The 21794-nt window shown below is 36.8% G+C and overlaps 1 protein-coding gene across 1 annotated transcript; it reads left to right on the top strand.

The window, feature by feature from the left end:
* Positions 1–79: 79 nt before the first annotated feature.
* pdcd6 (programmed cell death 6) lies at positions 80–21351 on the top strand. The gene is made up of 6 exons (XM_048174235.1): positions 80–275; positions 2928–2989; positions 14910–14954; positions 16891–17049; positions 17297–17406; positions 20661–21351. The coding sequence occupies exons 1-6, from the start codon at positions 193–195 to the stop codon at positions 20757–20759; spliced, it is 558 nt and encodes a 185-aa protein (XP_048030192.1). The 5' UTR covers positions 80–192; the 3' UTR covers positions 20760–21351.
* Positions 21352–21794: the final 443 nt, after the last annotated feature.

The following is a 21794-nucleotide window of genomic DNA, read 5'->3' as shown; positions in this document are numbered from 1 at the left end:
CCAATCAAAACAGCAGAAAGCCCCGGCAGAACTCGAAGGGGGCGGTCCCGTGTGACGTCCGCTAATTTTTAATGGGAAGTGGGGAGTTTCACGCCACGCCTCTGCGTGAAGAATTTTTTAGTCAGATTTAAGCAAGTTGAATCTAGCTGCTCATAGAGCACATTTGATCATTTAGCGTGGCAAGCCGTGGACATGGCCTACCATAACCAGTATAGACCACCTCACTATAACAGCGCGCCGCCGGATCAAGGCTTTTTATGGAATATATTTCAGAGGTGAGTGAAACACGACCACCGATTCCGCATTTGAACGCCTGTCGATTTGACAAGCGCAGCAGGAAAGAGCATGTTCTTGCAAGTCACGTACAAGAAGGTACGAAATGCGCTAGGAAACTTTAGTAGAGGGTTGTATAGCTCGCAAAAGCATGTTGTCGCAAAAATGTTTTGTAGTTACTCCCGCCGCATTTCTATTGCTTTTCAGCGGATAGCAGACTCTTCTCGTCTGACTTTCATTATCAAGCCATTCAACACAGTTACTCAGTTTCTATTGCAAACGTGAATAACTCGAATACGCCTTTGCGTAGCTTTTAACAGTTTCGAATACCATAATATCTCATTTGTGCGTACATATACATATATATATATATATATATATATATATATATATATATATATATATATATTACACATACAGAAATGCCGTCTTAATATGGTATTCGAAACTGTTATAACGTTATATGCACACACGCACATATAAGTTAGCGAAGAGTGAGTTGTTTTGGTTTAACAAAGTTGCTCGTCTCTATAGTAATAAATTATGTAATACTGCAGAGGATTGAGTCGTTCACACGGGACGCGTTCTTCTACCGTTCCTTGAGCTATTTTTTTTTTATTGTTGGTTTATGTACACATACTGACGTATCTGGCCTTCGCGTCACTGTGTTGACGATTTTGAGATGCCGTGGCAAGTTACAAGTAGTTAAACTTTCGTTTTGAACTCTAGAACGTGTACAAACGCTTCTTAGAACATTACGCTGCCTTCCAAACGCTGAAACAGACTCAACGTAACCTAGCAACATTCACGTTGAAGTAATATCCTCAATATCAAAACAAACTGTTCCTTGGTCATATGACTCGGGAATGTCTAAAGTTAGTGAGTCACCAGTGTTTATCTGTACATTGCATGTGAGTCATATGTGAGCGTGTGTATTACTTAAGAGTTTCCGTGACACCGTTGAAATGCAAGGTGAATTGTGTCATATTATGGCTGAATTATGATTGCTTTTGGTGTATATGACCTAGTAGTGTATTATTATTACTAAGCGGTTGCAAGGGTTTTCAATCTGTTAGAAGCCACACACCCCCAATTATTATCATCCTCGTGTGAGGGAAAGTATGTAAAATACATCTATATATAAAGACTGTGAAAAGTGTATATTATAAATATGTATAAAATATTATTTGCTATTATGTTCCATTATTACACATTTCTACTCACTATAGTACTCTACTGTACTGTTAGATGGATTATTTATTTGTTTAATACAATTTTAAGTTTAATCTTATTTTTTTATTATTTATTTATACATTTTTCACAGAATTTTTATCAGAACTTCTCTATTCTCTGTGTTGCTCCTTGGACTCCATGGACTCATAGCGATGATGATTGCTGTGATGTTATTGGGAGTGGGAAGTGAGTGGAAAAAGCTTAGTTGGAAAGCCTACTGAAACACTAGGAAAACCAAAGCCACTCACTTTATAAAGCTGGAGAAATTTGTGTTTTTTTCCACTTTCCATAAAGGTAAAAGTGAGTAATGATCCAGATGTTCCTGTTCATTCTTTCCTTGAATGGTCAGTCTCTCGTTTAGTCAGTCCAGCTAGAAAATGAAATGTAATGATTCTCAAACCACTTCTTATCAGAATTCACTCGTACATAAAGAGTGACTGAAGTTGACAGTTGTTTCTGAATTCCTTGTGTGAATAAGAGTCACGAGTTCAAATATTGCCTGGTTGGGCAGGGTCTTGTTGGATAAACAGGCCAACAAGACATTCCTTTCACAGTTTACTGTGGTTATAGCCCAGACTAAACTCTCTTTCAAGGTTTTAGCTGTCCGAATTATTGAGGAGGCCTCTCTCCTGCCCGTCACTTCTGTTTTTCTATGTTTTTTTTTTTTTCCTCAGCTGGCTAGAAATACTGGGGTTTTGTTGGTATGCTAGGCATATTGCTTGGTGCTTATTTCATAATAGTGTAGCACAGGATTTTGTAAAAGCCAATCCTTTTCTACCATAAGCTTTTTATTACAAAACAGACCAAATAATACATGTAATTTCCACATGGAATAACTTTCGCTTAAATTCAGCTCAGTAGGCTTGTAATGGAAACGTGTCCTTTTTACAATTTATGGCTTATGTGTAATGGAAAAGACACTCCCAAAAGCAGAAATAGTCAACCCGCTCTGTGTGAGACAAACTTTCCTTCCTTTAAAGTCTCTGACATGCCTTGACTGAAATGAATCATAAAAATATCAGCATGGGGCCGCGCCTTCGCAACCTCAATGAACGAATGAATGAATATGTGAGCAAATGAAAGAACAAATCAACTGGCTTCCCAAGACATGCTTTTCTAAAATGTGCCATATGTAAACTCAAAGGAGAAGAAAATGTTTTTAGATGGAAATGAATGGACAAAAAAAACCTGATTATTTCACTTTTTCAGAAACATGTAGTTTCTGAATCGTTCTCCATATAAGCTTTTACTTTCAGTTTCATTTGAGCAGGCCCACACATCCTGAGATTGTTTCCTATTTGTCCCATTACAGTTTTACAAACTCATTATTGTATTTCAGCCATTCACTAAAACAAAGGTTTTTAACATGAATTACATTATTTTGGCTAGCAAATGATCAAAAATGTTTCTGTTTCCTCCAGGGTAGATAAAGACAGGAGCGGGGCAATATCAGACACAGAGCTTCAGCAGGCATTATCAAATGGTATGTTTATTTTTTCCCATTTTTTTCCTTTTTTCTTACTTTGTAGTCAAAAGAATGAAAGATAAATATTCAGCAAAGGCCCTTAAGTATAAACATGGTGTGAGTTTTCCATTCTAGCTTTTATTTTAGAGAATATCAGGCTATTTAAGGAACCAGGTTTCTTTTACAGCAGAAAAACGTGTTTCTTATACACACAGTAAATGTTTTACGTCAACAGTCATCTGATGGTTTTGTCAACACTATTATTTTTGGCGGTATGATTTTGCACTTTTTGCATTTACATGTGCCGTGCTGATATTTCCATATGGAAATATTCTTTAATTTTGTTGCACTATAAATGGGTCTTTCATTTATTTTTTATTTCAGTGATCACATTCTGTATGATGATCTTTAAAGATTGTTCCCCACTCTGGGGAAGATGTTAACAGTATTGTTGCTTATTGAAGATGTCCAAAGTGACTTTGGTTGCTAAATGAAGTTCACGTTCATGCAATAACCATAATACCATTCGATTTTGAGGGTAACTTTGGGAGATTCCAGATACTTTCAGTGCACTTTTTTTAAACTTATATTTCCCAGAAATCAAAGAATTTGTTTAATTTTTTTTCTTATAATAACTTACATAAGAGGGTTTAAGATTTAAAGGGATAGTTTACCCAGAAATTAAAATTCTATCATCATTTACTCGCCCTCAAGTTGTTCCAAACCTGTATGATTTTTCTTCTGCTGAACACAAAATAATATAATAACAGTTGATGGACCCCATTGACTTCTATAGTATGGGAGAAAAAATACTATGGAAGTCAATGGGGTCCATCAACTGCTTGGTTACTGACATTCTTCAAAATATCTTTTTTTGTGTGTGTTCAGCAGAAGAAGAAAATTTCATACAGGTTTGGAACAACTTGAGGGTGAGTAAATCATGATAGAATTTTCATTTTCGAGTGAACTATCCCTTTAACTTGGTGAGTGCAGTCAATGAATTTGTGTAAAAATTTAGAAAATGGAATGAAATGAACTGTTATGTCTCCCCGACATGATATTATTATTTTTTTGAGTGTTATAAGGAATGTTCCTTTTTGTAATGGAGAAAATGTAAAATGTGGGACAGGAAGTCGAGACCTCTGAGGTAACAGGCCTAAATCACCAGCTGAAGGAAGGATCCAGACATATGATGCATTTAAAAATTAGCTACTTTTCATGCAAGGCTAATTTTATTCTAGTTAATACTGAGCTAATACTAATACTATCAAACATATCTATGGGAGCTTGTTTCTGCCACAGAATAAAAAAGGTAATTGCAACGTTTTCTTTCAATTGCAAATTTATATCTCGCAATTCTGACTGCTGTGTTGCCAATAAGGGCCTGCAATAACACGATGTGACCAGTGGGGCGCTGTAGCGCAATAATGCAGCCCTCCTGGATGAAATCCAATTGTTTGGGTGATGCAGCATTTCGGAGTGCGAAGAAAGACGAACCGCAGTAGAGTGTGGAAAAGTTTAACATAACTACAAACTAAATAAAAAATAAAAAATGCTGTCATACGCAGGGCTGTCAACTCTCACACATTCAGACTCACGCCATTTTCTCACGCAGTGAAAAATGCATCACAGAGCAAAGAGAACACTGACACCGTGCCAACAGACGAAACAGAGCAAGTTACTTATGATATAAAACAAAGTTTCAGCTTTTAAATTCTGTCAATTTTACTATGAAATTCAAGCAATAAATGTGGTTTTGTAGCTCTTTAATGTGTCATGACAGATCGCTTTAGCACCTCAGTTCAAAGCTGTTGTTAAAAGCTGAATAATTCCAAATGAACTCTGTTAATTTGATAGGAAAATACAACAAAGAATGTCGTTTACATGTGGCGCGTTGATCCTGCGTGGTATGTAAGACTCACGCTCTCTCTCTTTTTGCATGTGTGTGAGAGAAACAGCGCTCTCAGCAAAGCGACGGCGAGTTGTGTGTCTTCACACTAAATTTGCAGTAGGTCAAATACAAGTACATGCACATCCATTGAGTTGATTTGAAATATTACAGATCGCTTGACGGAGAGCGAAACTCTCAAGTGCTCAGTCAGCGAGTGAAAATATCTATAATATCTAAATCTATGCTAAACTTATCCTCTAACACGCACACTGGCAAGTAAAACCTAAGAATTTATTAGCCAATGGCTAATGATAGACATTATTTAGTCGCCCAGAGTGAAGATTTAGTCGCATTGTAGAGGGTTGTATCATCTCTTCTTTTTTACTACTAGTTATAGCACAAAATAAACATGAATGAACATCACAAGGTATGTTGAAAGAATCAGTACAATTTTCAACTGGGGAAAGACATCAATAAAACAGCTTGTAAACAGCATTACCTCAGAAAAGCCATTCAGTGACCATAAACTTGGTAGTTAGTTAGAATTAGGGCTGCACAACGATTAATCGCGATTAATCGTTTGCAAAATAAAAGTCTGTGTTTATGTAATAAATGTGTGTGTTCTGTGTATAATAATTATGTATATATAAATATATAAATACACACATACATGTATAAATTTAAGAAATATATGCATGTATAAATAAATATATATATTTAAATATATTTTATATTATATATAAATATAAATATTTTATATATAAATATAAAATTTTTCTTAAATATACATATGTATGTGTGTGTATTTATATATACATAATTATTATACACAGAACACACACATTTATTACATAAACACAGACTTTTATTTTGCAAACGATTAATCGCGATTAATCGTTGTGCAGCCCTAGTTAGAATTTTTTTTTTCCAAAAAATAAAATAAAAAGTGCAGTATATTACATATTCCAGATGTAATATTAGTTGATAATAGATTATCAAAATAATCATTTGTTGCAGCCCTATAAAAAAACTCACAATTACCTTTTTTATTTTTTATTCCATGGCGGAAACAAGGCTTCCAGGCTTTCTCACTAAAAACATTGTAATTTTTGTGCCACCAATGTTTAAAAAAGTAATAGGACACCAAAGTCTTACTCATGAAATGTGCCTTATATCTCTAATATCTCCTTATCCTATTCTGCTTCATGAGCATATGGCTTTGCTGCCAAAGTGGGTCAAAGTTCTTTCACTCCTGCCAGAAGCTGTTATCTGCTCTGAGCAGAAAGGTTGATGTAGTCTTCATTTCAATAAGGTGCAGAATTAGCAGGAAACTCTGTAATCATTCTTGAGAGTTGGCTGTGTGAGTTTAAGCTGAACGGTTCAATGATCCCAGCGCATGTTCCTGTCAGCACTGCTGCAGTGCAATGCTGTGTTATAGCACATATACCACTGTCTCACTCTATACATTTCAGCGGCACTGCATCATGATGTATAGAACTGTGTAACATTGTAGTAACCCTGTGATATTATGAAGTAATACACCAGTTGTGTTCTTTTGCAGAGGTTTGAAAACAGACACACATTGTTTGAGTATGTAGTGTATGGCTGGTGCCTCCCTGCATTCTGTGCTTAGATTATTGGTTCTGTGGTCAGGTCAACCCTTTCAGCACTGCAAATGTCCATTACTCTGTTCTCTGAATCTCTGAATGCACCTCAGGGACACAGCAGTCATGCCAGGGGTCTGACCTTAAACACTTATATGCTGAATATGTCTATATATGTCTGCACTCTGCAGTTCTTTATTGATATCAATGGTTTTAGGAAATTTTCTATTGCACAAAAGGTTCTTTTCACACAAGAAAAAATGGTTCTTTAAGAACTGTTTACTGAAAGATTCTTTGGGAAACCTAAAATGTTTCTAATATGGCATCACTGCAAAAGCCTCATTTTGGAACCTTTATTTTTAAGAGTGTATGCATCTCTTATTATTTTCCAGCTTTGTATCTTGATATTAATGAAATTCCTCTGAAATAGCTTTTTTTTTTTTTTTTTTCCCCGACCATTTTGACCAAACAGATTTGAGTATTAGTTTTAAATTAATAGCAAATTATATTATTGAACAGGATGACTTATACAATGCTGATACATAAACAATTCAGTAATGACAAATGACATTTGCATTTTTTGCACAATATTTATTCACTAAAATACAGAAAATGCTTATTATCCATTGACAAGACTGTTCATAGACTATGAAAAATACACAATCATTATAAGCCATATTTCAAAAACGCTGTTGGACTTTGTTGATATTTGAAATCAACCGAAGCAAACACACCCCTTTCTTCATTCCTCCGCCTCCAAAACTCACCCTCCAATCCTAACCTCTCTCTTCCGAGTCGGTCTCAAACTACGATCGCTGCTGGCAGGCGAGGCAATTGCACTAACAATGACGCTAAACACCGCGTCTGTTTTCAGGTTTTATTGCTTAGCTCTCTCCAGCGCTGGAAAGCTTTTCTAATATTAACGCAGGTCCTATAGCACTTGCCCAGTCATAAACCTTCATTCCAGTGATATTCTTTCGAGCTCTTTTGTGTTGTCTAATATCTTTGTGCAGTCTTTCTTAAAATCTCCCTCTTGCTCATTCTCTCTCCTCGACCATCATACACCCCCAATGCTGATTCATTACACGTTTGTTGGTGTCTGTCCGACTAACTTCCAAACAGTGTTTTTGAAATATAGCTGACCCCACCTTTAATTGTCCAAGTCGTCACTGTTATTCAAAAAAATAATAATTCCTGTTGTTCCCTACCCCTCTTTTGTCTCTAACTGTTGTTTTTTCAGGGTGTCTGATTTTATTTGTTTATCTTACAGTAAAAGTGGTCCCCTCTCAGCTCTGTCGTTTAGCTGGCTCAACATATTTATGCACTCTTGATTTTCTCTGATGCTGCTCTAGGTGTTTGCTGGAGAGCTGCTGTTCACATAGATTTATATCAGAGGTCATTGCTGTAAGGAAGTGAGGCAGTGGCAGTGGGCAGCTGTGATTTACCATGTCATAACCGTTTAGCTCACTGACTCCAGCCGAGTTGTATTATAATTTCACTCCTGTGACTAGAGCATAATGAATTTTACTCAAAAAGGATAAATGGAAATGAAAACATTTAAACTTGCTGTTAGGACTGTTTAGCCATGTTTGACCTTTTTATAGGACTACAGTGCCTGCCTCACTTATTTCTCTGAGATGTGGTTTGGTGTCTGAAAGCAGAGTTTTTAGGGTTGTTTGCTTGTGGTGTGGTTGGATTCAGAGATGTATAATCAGACATTGACATATCACATTTACATATCTATACCAGTCCTAATTTAATTAACACAATGTACGGTCAAAATGCTATACAAGTCTGATTACACAGTTTAACAAACTTTGATGTGAACTTCAACTGCAACATTACATGGTTTAAAGGGATAGTTATGGATAATTTGATGTTTATCTGCTTACCCCCAGTGCATCCAAGGTGTAGATGACTTTGTTTCTTCAGTAGAACACAAATGATGATTTTTAACTCCAACCGTTGCCGTCTGTCAGCCGTATAATGTGTGTCAATGGGAATTTCTTTTATAAGAGTAAATAAAACTTGCTTGGACAAATCCAAATTAAACCCTGCAGCTTGTGACGACACATTGATGTCCTAAGACACGAAACGATCGGTTTGTGTGAGAAACAGAACAGTATTTATATAATTTTTTACCTCTAAAACACCACTATGTCCAACTGCGTTCAGCACTCGCTTAGTGAGGTCTGATCGCGCTCTGACAACGGAAGTGATGTCTTGTGCTTATACTTTAATGAGAGCGAGACATCACTTCCGTTGTCAGAGCGCAATCAGACCTCACTAGGCGAGTGCTGAACGCAGTTGGACATAGATGGAGTTAGATGGAGTTCCCATTGACACATTATACGGCTGACAGACAGAGTTAAAAATCATCATTTGTGTTCTACTGAAGATCTTGGATGCGCTGGGGCTAAGCAGATAAACATCAAATTTTCACTTTTGGGTGAACTATCCCTTTAAATCATATTTTATGAATGACAGTCTAACCTTCACTGATGAAAGTGATACAGTAGATTCAGATATATAGAAAAGTGTCTGTTACAAACAACTTTGACCTCAGAGGACAATTTACTGTATCACTAGACATTTATCTGAAGTTCTTTTTTCACCTCCATGTGGTGACACAGTGACATTTATGAGGAAAATTCCTCACTGTAGATCAACAAAACAGAAATACGAGAAACTAAAAATAAAAATCTTGGTGAGTTTCATTAATGTTTGTGAAAGAAGTCTCTTATGCTCAACAAGACTGAATTCATTTAATCAAAAATACAGTAAAAACTGTAATATTGTAAAATATTATTATTACAATTTAAAATGTTTTCTACTTTAACATATTTTAAAATGTAATTTATTCCTGTGATGGCAAAGCTTAATTTTGTTTAGCAGCCATTACTCCAGTCTTCAGTGTCACATGATCCTTCAGAAATCATTCTAACATGATGATTTGGTGCTCAAGAAACATTTCTTATTATTAGCAATGTTAAGAACAGTTGTGCTGCTTAAAGGTGCCCTAGAACTTTTTTTTTTAAAGATGTAATATAACTCTAAGGTGTCCCCTGAATGTGTCTGTGAAGTTTCAGCTCAAAATACCCCATAGATTTTTTTTAATTCATTTTTTTAACTGCCTATTTTGGGGCATCATTAGAAATGAGCCGATTCAGGGTGTGTGGCCCTTTAATTCTCGTGCTCCATGCCCCAAGAAAACATTTAGAAAGACAATTTACAAATATCACTAAAAATATCATGTTATCATGAATCATGTCAGTTATTATCGCTCCATCTGCCATTTTTCGCTGTTGTCCTTGCTTGCTTACCTAGTCTGTTGATTCAGCTGTGCACATCCAGACGTTAATACTGGCTGCCCTTGTGTAATGCCTCGATCATGGGCTGGCATATGCAAATATTGGGGGTGTACATATTAATGATCCCGACTGTTACGTAACAATCTGTGTTATGTTGAGATTCGCCTGTTCTTCGGAGGTCTTTTAAACAAATGAGATTTATATAAGAAGGAGGAAACAATGGAGTTTGAGACTCACTGTATGTCTTTTCCATGTACTGAACTCTTGTTATTTAACTATGCCAAGATAAATTCAATTTTTGAATCTAGGGCACCTTTAATATTTTTTTGTGAAAACCGTTGTACATTTTCGAATAGAAAGTTCAAAAGAACAATATTTGTTTGAAATATAAATCTGTAATCATGAAAAAGTCTTTACTGGTGCATTTGGTCAATTTAATTGCATAGTTGCTGAATAAAATTATTAATTTCTGTAAAAAAAAAAAAAAAAGTGTACGTTTCTTGAATATTCAGTTTTACAAAAAAAAAACGGAGACTGGTTTATATAAGCCTGCCTGTGCTGTTTCACAAATACTCAAAAACAGCTGTAATTCTATTGTCATAAGGACAAAAATATATTTTATGTATTTTTTTTTTTATAATAAAAAAGTTTTATAAAAATAAATTTGTACATCCAATAAATTTCTTAGTTCACTCACCTCTGAAAGCTGTAGTAAAAAGCTCATTTTTGACCCTTTATGCTATTATAGCATCTTTTTCAAAGCCTAGTCTCTTAACATGAAATTATGTTTTATCAGCTGTGTTTGTCTCTTAAATATGATTTAAAAAGAAGTCCTTGTGTTAACATGCAGTGTTGTTGTATGCGGCAGACGGCTGTGTACTTGTCTAGTGAATTGATGTGAATGTTGCTGTTTTTCCATGATTCCTCTGGAGTGGGCAGTGCTGTGACTGGAGCCAGTGTGCAGCACATAGGGGCGTCTTTGTGCCTGAATTCAGACCCGCCTCCTCTCCAGTCCTTGCTACTAGCAGCCATTCTCCCTCTGAGATGGCACCATGCTATTCACACTATTTCCAGTAGCCTACCTAATATGGTCAGGGTGACCTTGGTGGCTGAAATATTTTTATTTTTTTTGTGTGTGTGTGTGTGTGTGTGTTGTTTTTTGGTTTTTTGGGCAGGAACACACTTCCTTTCATTACAAAGGTTATTTTTCCCTTCTGTTTTCCTGCTTCCCTGGGCTATTCACATTTATCCTCTTCCCACTAACTAGGGGAGCATCCTGATTATTCACCAGTGCAAGTCCTTCCTCTCTCTCATAGCGGCTCTGTCAGTGTGTGTGAGGCCATGACTCAGCATTGCGAAGAAGAATGGCTTTATTTTACAGCTGTACGTTTCATTCCTGTGTCTTCTGGTGGTGTTACGCAGAGTACGCCCACTCTGTGTTGTAGGTGTGCTAAGATAAGCACGCTCAAACAAATGATAGTGTTATTTCAGCCAGAGCAGAAAGGGAGGGTTCACTGAGCTGGGATCAGAGACTGACCTAAATAGACTATAAAGTGTATTCCTCAAGGTCAGTAAAGGGTGCCTACTGAAGCGTACCTGAAATGTCTTTCTTACTACCTTCATGTTATGACCATAATGCCACTCACTAGTGATCTCACCACAGGCATTACAAATCAAGCCCAAAGGAGACCGTAAATGAATAGAGGAACTTGATTAAAATAGAAACATACAGCTGTGTTGTGACCACTGGCTGTCTTAAAAATGATATGAATTCTGACTCTATTGAATAAGTGTTACCCAGTGTGGATTATTCTAATGTAGAAAAAGAGTTTGTTTTCATAATCTTTTATTAAAATGTCATTCCCTTTTTAAAAGGTGCATAAAGGTTTGGTAACTCTTTTGGTAACACTTGCTATTTGAATGTGTTCATTACTCTTGGTACATGTACACCAATCAGGCATAACCACTGTGACCACTGACAGGTGAAGTGAATAACACTGATTATTCATCACGGCACCTGTTAGTGGGTGGGATATATTAGGCAGCAAGTGAGCATTTTGTCCTCAAAGTTGATGTGTTAGAAGCAGGAAAAATGGGCAGAGCATCTCCAAAACTGCAGCTCTTGTGGAGTGTTCCCGGTCTGCAGTGGTCAGTATCTATCAAAAGTGGTCCAAGCAAGGAACAGTGGTGAACCGGTGACAGGGTCATGGGCGGCCAAGGCTCAGTGATGCACGTGGGGAGCGAAGGCTGGCCCGTGTGGTCCGATTCAAGAGATGAGCTACTGTAGCTCAAATTGCTCAAGAAGTTAATGCTGGTTCTGATAGAAAGGTGTCAGAGTACACAGTGCATCACAGTTTGTTGCTGCCACAGACCAGTCAGAGTGCCCATGCTGACCGCTGTCCACCGCCAAAGCGCCAACAGTGGAAATGTGAGCATCAGAACTGGACCACAGAGCAATGGAAGAAGGTGGCCTGGTCTGATGAATCACGTTTTCTTTTACATCACGTGGATGGTTGGGTGTGTGTGCGTCGCTTACCTGGGGAACACATGGCACCAGGATGCACTATGGGAAGAAGGAAAGCCGGCGGAGGCAGTGTGATGCTTAGGGCAATGTTCTGCTGGGAAACCTTGGGTCTTGCCATCCATGTGGATGTTACTTTGACACGTACCACATACCTAAGCATAGATGCAGACCATGTACACCCTTTCATGGAAATGGTGGCAGTCTGGTGGCTGTGGCGTCTTTCAGCAGGATGATGCACCCTGCCACAAAGCAAAAATGGTTCAGGAATTGTTTGAGGAGCACAACAATGAGTTTGAGGTGTTGACTTGGCCTCCAAATTCCCCAGATCTCAATCCAATTGAGCATCTGTGGGATGTGCTGAACAAACAAGTCTGATCCACGGAGGCTCCACCTCACACCTTACAGGACTCAAAGCATCTGCTGCTAACATCTTGGTGCCAGATACCACAGCACACCTTCAGAGGTCTAGTGGTTGTCCATGCCTCGACGGGTCAGGGCTGTTTTGGCTGCAAAAGTGGGACCAACACAATATTAGGAAGGTGGTCATAATGTTATGCCTGATCTGTGTATTTACTATAGTAATAAATGTAAATTATGCATAATTACTAACTAAGTAACTAACGCTAAACTTATAGTACTTGTAATTGTAATTAAATAATTATTGTGCAGTCATAATGCAACAAAGACACATTGAAAGTAAATCTTTTCTGCTAACGTAATCTCTGTAATATGACACTATATCATTAATTAATTCATATAAAATATAGGAATATATTATATTTGTAAGGGAATATTGATGATGGGACTCTGAATTATTATAAAATAATGCACAACCAAGGTGGTAATGTGGCCACAACTTGAAGCAGAGTTCAGGTGTGCATCATTTTTCTTATAATTCAACAGCTGTCAATCAGAACTTTCGCCAGAATCAAACATTTGATAGTTCTGTAGTATAACTATAAATTATATTATAGAATATATTAAAAACTAATAATAAAGTTAGTAATTAGGGGTGTGACGAGACAGGTATCTCACGAGACGAGACGAGACGAGACGAGACGAGACGAGACGAGACGAGACTCGAGATTGAGTTCATGAGACGAGACAAGATTTTTACACATTATTTTTAAGAAATCCTCAATGGCAAAATACATGACTAGAAAAAAATATTCTGCAGGTGTATTTGAAATGTTTTAACTAATCATCTTGTAATGAATGTCATTTCAGTTCTACTTTCTGAGTATGAATTATCATATGCAGTAAAAGACAACAATACTTAAGCACTGTAAAAGGTTTTGCCACTAACTCAACTGAATGACTTCTCTTCTGTATGATTTCAGTCTCTTCAGACCTTACTGAACATGATTTATGAGCTTCTACAACTTTTGACCTCCTAACTGAACTCCTTTCCCCAAACTGATCATAGAAATAAAAACAGTATAAATAAAAATGGTAACACTTTACAATAAGGTCTCATTTATTAACATTAATGTATTAACCAACATCAACTAACAATGAGCAATACATTTGCTACAGTATTTATTAATCTTTGTTTAATGTTAGTTAATAAAAATAGTCATTCATTGTTAGTTCATGATAGTTCACAGTGCATTAACTAATGTTAACAAATGAAACCTTATTGTTTGTGATTAATAAGATTAAGAGAAAACTGTTATTCATTTTTATGGTAACACTTTACAATAAGTGCAACCATAATCTCACTTTCTCAATATTCAAAGTGCAAATAAGACCAAATTTTTCTTTGATACAGAGCTAAGAGATGGTTACAACTACACTGCCCAGCCTAAAATAGCTTTCATATTGAGAGATATTTGCATTCATCAGGGAGCCGCTTTCAAATGCGGGGTATTGAAATCGCGTTTGAATGCGCGCTTGCGTTTACTTTCACTTTCGCGCATACTCTGTAAATTTGGCGCGGTGGCGACCGTTATCCAACTGAATTAAATGTTTTTCATTTAAATACAAAGCAAAACGACAGTGGAGGCGTAATGTAAACGTAGCGGTGGCATGTTCTTTCCTAATCATCCTAACCACTCTGTCATAGCAACATCACGAGACTACTTATCGCCTTGACGAGAAATCTCGTCACACCCCTATTAGTAATGCTTAAAGATAAGCTAGTTAAGCAAATAAGCAAAATATACCCCTTGTTTCACAGACAAGGCTTAAGCTAGTCCTAGACTAAAATGCAGGTTTGAGCTGTTTTAACTGAAAGCAACTTGCACTTGACACATCTTAAAATACATCACTGCCATTGTTTTGTCTTAAGAAGCACACAAGTAATGTTTTTTTCTAGGGTATGTTTATAAAAGCTACTAATTAATACCCTAATTGAAATGAAGCCTAATCCAGGCCAGGCCATTAACTTTTAATTACACAAACATGAAAAATAAATATTTATTTCCCTGTATATTACTATATATATATATACATATACTTAAATACGTCCCAATGCATGACATAACATAAATTTATCAACATTTTGCTTACAGTTATGATTGGCAAATTGATTCAAGCTTCTGTTTGCTGTTTTAATAATTTAGTTTTAAATGGAAACTGATTGTTATCTGTTTTGTTTCATCTCCAGGTACATGGACACCTTTCAACCCTGTGACCGTCAGATCAATTATATGTGAGTATTATTATTGTCTTGTATTCACAAAACCATATTCATTGGCCGTTTCTTGATGTGCGTTCTTTAGCGATCTTTTGTTCTCATACTATGTAATCATCAACCGTCAAAGTTCAGTTTCAATACTCAAGAATGCAAGTACAGAGATGCATGAAAGTACCCAAATGTGTTCTTGATATCGAGGATGTGCAGACTCAAAAGAAACATTAAAGGTCCCATTTTTCGTGGTTTTTTGAAGCTTTGATTGTGTTTATAGTGTGCAATATAACATGTGTTCATGTTTCGCGTGTAAAAAAACACAGTATTTTTCACATAATTTACTTATCTGTATACCGCTGTTTCCACTGTCATAAAAACGGGCTGATGACTTCCTTGTTCTATGAAGTCCCTCCTTCAGAAATACGTAACGAGTTCTGATTGTGCCAGCGGTTCCTGTGTTGTGATTCGACAGCAGCTTAGCGAACCTTGCCTGGAAAGGTCACGCCTCTTACCATAACGTGGAGATGCACGCGCTCAGTGTTATTGTAAACATGTCTTTAATTTTACCCTATCAATTTGAGCCGGAATCAGACCCGGTGATTGGACTGCGGGTTGAAAATAACAGCGTTTCGACGACATGGAGACAAACACACTCTACAAACGCAACTCTTGTGTATTCCTGTGGGCGGAGGTTAGTCAAAAAACTGTTTTAGTGACGTCATTAAAGAAGGAAGTAGAGGGATGTAGTCCAAACTGGCCGTTCGATGTAGGCGACTTCTGTTAAATAAAATATCTCGCTTGGCATTGAACTTTGAGCTTTAAAATTTTACAGATTTTATTTATACTCTGACAACAACATTACACACTAACTAAAGTTTGAAACATGGGATCACGAAGAACGGGACCTTTAAAAAACCCAAAAGTCATCGCGGACAGACGGCGTAAGCCTGTAAGCTTTAAACTTCTTCTCTGTTCTCATTCAAGAGATTCCTGCTGAAAGTTCGCAAATATTAGACAGCTTGTGAAAGTAAGCATTTGCTGTTTTGTTTAGCATAATTTAAATGAATTTTTAATAGAAAGCCTGCGGCTTTAAAAGAATCTTGTCGTTGACAGAGCGAACATTAAATATACATACTCATGTAAAATAAAAAGATATCAAATAATAACAATAACGCAAGTAAACATTTTAATAGGTAATGACATCTGCGATGTTATGCTTTATTTATTATGCGTTGGGTGGTGCTGTCCCACTGCCTAATATGTGCTGAACGGTCAGTCAAGCAACAAGATCTCAGTTCTCACAAGGATGCGTTCTCTGTCCACATGTCCTTCCCAGTTTGTTCTTTCAAGGTAGCCTGGCAAGACCGGTCTCCACGAAAACACCATTCTTTGCATTCTTAGAATTGAGAAATAGCCATTCGCTTTTTCTCTTTTGTCCCACAATCCTCTGTTTGTTTGTGAGCTCCATGACAACCTAGATTCCTATTACCACATTTAGCTTAGAAAGGTTTAGTTGTTTCAGCTCAAACTGGAAGCATGGAGCTGTCATCTGCCTTTAAAGTTGCTCAGAAAATAGAAGATTTTTTTTTCTTAAGCAACAGAAATCATCAGAGCTTTTCTTGAGAAAGTTAGTCAATAATAATTGACCGTGTATAATGATTCTTCACTCCAGAATAAGTCGATCGCTTTCAGCACAGCAAGTTAATACACTTGGGCATCGTAACAGCTCAATCATGATCTTTTTGTCGATCTCAGACAGTTTTTAAGCTTCTGTCTTGTACTCAATCTTTTCCAATCCAGGGCAAAATGTTATGAACCGTACTTTGTAAACATAATAAATGGTTTTGACAGAAAATCACCAGTCACTTTACCAAAAAAGCAAAGTAACGCAATAAACCGTAAAATTTGAGGATTAAATGTGACTAAACATTCCCTAAATGCTTTCTTTTCTCTTCAGCTATGTTTGATCGGGAGAACAAAGGCGGTGTCAACTTCAATGAGTTTGCTGGCGTTTGGAAGTACATCACAGACTGGCAGAACATCTTCCGCACCTACGACAGGGACAACTCAGGGTTTATCGACAAGAACGAGCTCAAACAGGCTCTCACCGGCTTTGGTGAGTTCGTAATGCTTACTTGTTGACTGCTATTAATGGAAAGCCGGAGGTGATAGATGCATTCAGTGAGGTGTTTAGAAGAAAATCCTGTAGGAATGAGAGGCAGGGACACTGATGCACAAAACCAATAAGAGGAAGGACAAATAAACTGATGGAACCACTGATGGAAAATTATTAATGTCACCCTTGAGGAAAATATTGAATTAACTTCAAACGCTTCTCTCTCTCTCTCTCTCTCTCTGCACAGGTTATCGTCTTTCAGATCAGTTCTACAACACACTGATAGAGAAATTTGACCGTCAGAAGAGGGGCCAAGTGGCTTTTGATGACTTCATTCAGTGCTGTATTGTACTACAGGTAATGATCTGTGTTATATGCAACATTTGCAGTTTCTTTATAAGGATAGTTGATGCTGTCAGTTTTTGCACACTTTCCAAACCCATGATTTTCTTTCTTCTGTGGAATACAAAAGGAGAATTTTTGAAGAATATCCTTTCCATCCTTTTTCAAATAATGAAAGTAAATGTGTACTTGGACTGTCAAGCTCAAAAATAACCTTAAACATATTATAAAATTGGTCAATGCAAGTTGTGCGCTATATTCGTAATTTCATTCGATAGCTTTGTGTGAGCAACAAACAGAATTTTTGCTGTTATTTGCGGACATTGACATTCCCCACCGCTCTCAATGAAGAGTTCTTGATAGATTAATGTATGTTTCATGAATTAATAGTTCTTAAGAATCAGATCTTTTCAATGAATTGACTGACCAGTCTGCATGATTTGTAACCTGCTTCATCATTTTGAGTCACTTTTACCCAGAAACACATTTTGAGTTTTATACACTGAAAATGTATTAAAGGTGCCATCGAACGTTTTTTTACAAGATGTAATATAAGTCTAAGGTGCCCCCTGAATGTGTCTGTGAAGTTTCAGCTCAAAATACCCCATAGATTTTTTTTTTATTAATTTTTTAATTAAATTAATTATTTTTTTTAAATTAAACTGCCTATTTTGGGGCATCATTAAATATGAGCCGATTTATGCTGCGGCCCCTTTAATTCTCATGCTCTCCGCCCACGGAGCTCGCACTTGCCTTAAACAGTGCCTAAACAAAGTTTGCACAGCTAATATAACCCTCAAATGGATCTTTACAAAGTGTTCATCATGCATGCGGCGGATTATGTGAGTATTGTATTTAATTGGATGTTTACATTTGATTCTGAATGAGTTTGAGGCTGTCCTCCGTGGCTAACGGCTAATGCTACACTGTTGGAGAGATTTATGAAGAATGAAGTTGTGTTTATGAATTATACAGACTGCAAGTGTTTAAAAATGAAAATAGCGACGGCTCTTGTCTCCGTGAATACAGTAAGAAATGATGGGAACTTTAACCACATTTAACAGTACATTAGCAACATGTTAACGAAACATTTAGAAAGACAATTTACAAATATCACTAAAAATATCATGTTATCATGGATCATGTCAGTTATTATTGCTCCATCTGCCATTTTTCGCTATTGTTCTTGCTTGCTTACCTAGTCTGATGATTCAGCTGTGCACATCCAGACGTTACTGCCTGCCCTTGTCTAATGCCTTTCATAATGTTGGGAACATGGGCTGGCATATGCAAATATTGGGGGCGTACACCCCGACTGTTACATAACAGTCGGTGTTATGTTGAGATTCGCCTGTTCTTCAGAGGTCTTTTAAACAAATGAGATTTATATAAGAAGGAGGAAACAATAAAGTTTGAAACTCAGTGTATGTCTTTTCCACGTACTGAACTCTTGTTATTTATTTGCACCTTTAAAGGGATAGTTCACCCAAAAATGAAAATTATCCCATGATTTACTCACCCTCAAGCCATCCTAGGTGTATATGACTTTCTTCTTTCAGTTGAACACAATTGGAGATATATTTAAAAATGTCCTTAGTCCTCCATGGTTTATAAGGGTTGTGAATGGGGGGCCGCTTTTGAAAGCCAAAAATAATGCATCCATCCATTAAAAAAGTAATCCATATGACTCCAGTTGGTTAATAAAGGCGAAGCGAAGCGAAGGTATGCGTTTTTGTCAGAAATATATTCATATTTAAAACTTTTATAAATTCAAATAACTAGCTTCCGGTGGATGACCGTACACAGAATGCGCAAGTCGATTTGCGGCGGAAGAGTAACCCGATGCATGATGCAATGACGAACGTGGAAGCTCAGAGGAGAGAGCAAAACAAAACCCGGGTCACGAATTAGAAGTCTAAAACAAGACATTTTAAAGAGAAATGTCGGAGGATTTTGATATAAGAGAAGAGGAGCTTGAATTTGTTGCATCTAAGCTACTCCTACATCCTGTGTCATACATCGCGTCAGACGATTACTCATTTGGCGCAAGTCGACTTGCGCATTCTGCGTACGGTCGTCTGCCAGAAGCTAGTTATTTGAATTTATAAAGTTTTAAATATGGATATTTTTTCTTACAAAAACGCATCGCTTCGCTTCAGAAGGCCTTTATTAACCCTCTGGAGTCATATGGATTACTTTTTTTTTATTTTTATGAATGGATGCATTATTTTTGGCTTTAAAATGCAGCCCCCATTCACAACCATTATAAACCTTGGAGGACTAAGGATATTTTTAGATTCATCTCTAATTGTGTTAGTCTGAAAGAATATACACCTGAAAGTCATATACAACTAGGATGGCTTGAGGGTGAGTAAATCATGGGATAATTTTCATTTTTGGGTGAACTATCCCTTTAAAGTGCCCCTATTATGCTATTTTAAAGGTTCCTGATTTTGTTTTAGAGGTCTCCTACAATAGGTTTACATGCTTCCAAGGTCAAAATACACTTTAATTTTCTCATAATGTACATTTTACATCACCGAATTGAGACTAAGGAGTCTGAAAATGGTTCTTTTGAAGAATCAGTCTTTCTAAACTCCTCCTGTCCGTGAGCCTACTCTGCTGTGATTGGCCCAGCCTGTTGTGATTGGTCTACTGCTAACCGCTCATTTCAGAAACGAAATGTACATTACCATATTCAACAATATTATTGATTTGACTACACTTTATTGGATGAGAACCGAACTGAGCTGGACAATGATATCACTTGTTTTCTGCAGAACTGCTTTATAGATGAAATGAACTAATTTAATAATTGATGATCATTACAATGGAACTGAATCAACACACTGAACTGACTTCAGCTGAACAATTACACTGTTTTCTTTTAGAGCTGCTGTACTGCCGAAATAAACTCTGTTTGTATCATTGAATCATTTTCCTGTTATCACCATAAAGCTAATTTGAAACAATCTATATTGTATAAAGCGCTATATAAATAAAGGTGGCTTGACTTGACCATATCTGAATTTCAGAAGACTTGGAATACATTGCTTTTGACTCATAGACCACTTTTGTGATACTTTCATGGTGCTTTTGTGTCCTTTTTTAAGCTTGACACTTGTGTCCTCATTCATTGTAATTACATAGAAGACCACAGTCTTGTTTTGTGTTCAGCAGAAGAACGAAAGTCAAATGGGTTCAGAACAGTTTGTCATAATGCAGTGATGTACACCTAAAACTGATTGGATATATTTTTATTTAAACAGAGGTTAACTGACGTGTTCCGGCGATATGACACAGATCAGGACGGCTGGATCCAGGTGTCGTATGAGCAGTATCTGTCAATGGTCTTCAACGTGGTATAGCACAACACAAGCACACCTGCACTCTCCTGTGCCAAACGCCAAATGTCCCTCCCCACACGGTCTTCAGCAGAGACTAGTCACTACTACCCTCTACAGGACGTCACGGGGACGGGATCTTTATGACTTTTCATTCCGTCTGTTTGTCTGTTTGTTCGTCTGTTAGTAGCCATATCATATTTCTTAACCGTTATTATTGAAAGAATTATGGAATATCACTCTCTCTCTGTTTAATGAATGTCGACATTGTGAAAATCATATTAAGACTCGGTTGCATGCTTTCTGATAAACCTCCTTAATGTCAAAGCATGAACTAATGTTTCTTTCTTTGGCTGAATTCATGTTTACAATGAAATACTGTGAGTGCAGGTTGTGTTCGCCATGATAAGATCCTTTTATTTGGATTGACTGTCAGCTCTTCCATATATTTGTAAAGAATTATATTTTTAATCTGCACAATAATGTAATTCAACCTTTTATTTTAGGAAGGAGGTACATATGCTTTTGTATGCCTTTTTCATGCATGATGCCTTACAACTGTTAAAATAACAAAACAAAAAAACTGTTTTATTAAAAACTGGAACATGTTTAAAAATGAGTCTTTCATTTGTATGCGCATCTTTTCATGAATGCCACTAATGAGCTATTTGAGCAATTTTTGATTTTAAATTAAGGACACCTACCAAATGTCTGACAGCATACAAAATATAAATGAGTGTCATTACTGTCAAATGTGATCATTTTTTTTGGTTAGATTTCATGTTCTCTTTATATATAGCACAATTCTGCCCCCTAGTGTATAGTTTGTGTAATACATGCTTGGGCATGCTAAATATATTTCTTCTTTAGCAATCCATTAAAACGTTAAAATAAAGGCCCACCCCTAAATAACAACGAACATTGATTTACTGAGGATTTCTTTCTCCGCCTCCATTTTACTTGTGTATGTGCGCTTTAGACTTGGGTAAAGTTGGTTTTATATTCGCACATTCGGACATCCGTATTCAATAGCCTTGTTAATCACACTACATTGGACAT

The sequence above is a fragment of the Megalobrama amblycephala genome, linkage group LG22 (assembly GCF_018812025.1).
Source record: "Megalobrama amblycephala isolate DHTTF-2021 linkage group LG22, ASM1881202v1, whole genome shotgun sequence".
Classification (NCBI taxonomy): Eukaryota; Metazoa; Chordata; class Actinopteri; order Cypriniformes; family Xenocyprididae; genus Megalobrama; species Megalobrama amblycephala.
Note: the sequence above shows the minus strand (reverse complement) of the source record. Positions and strands in the feature narration are given on the sequence as shown.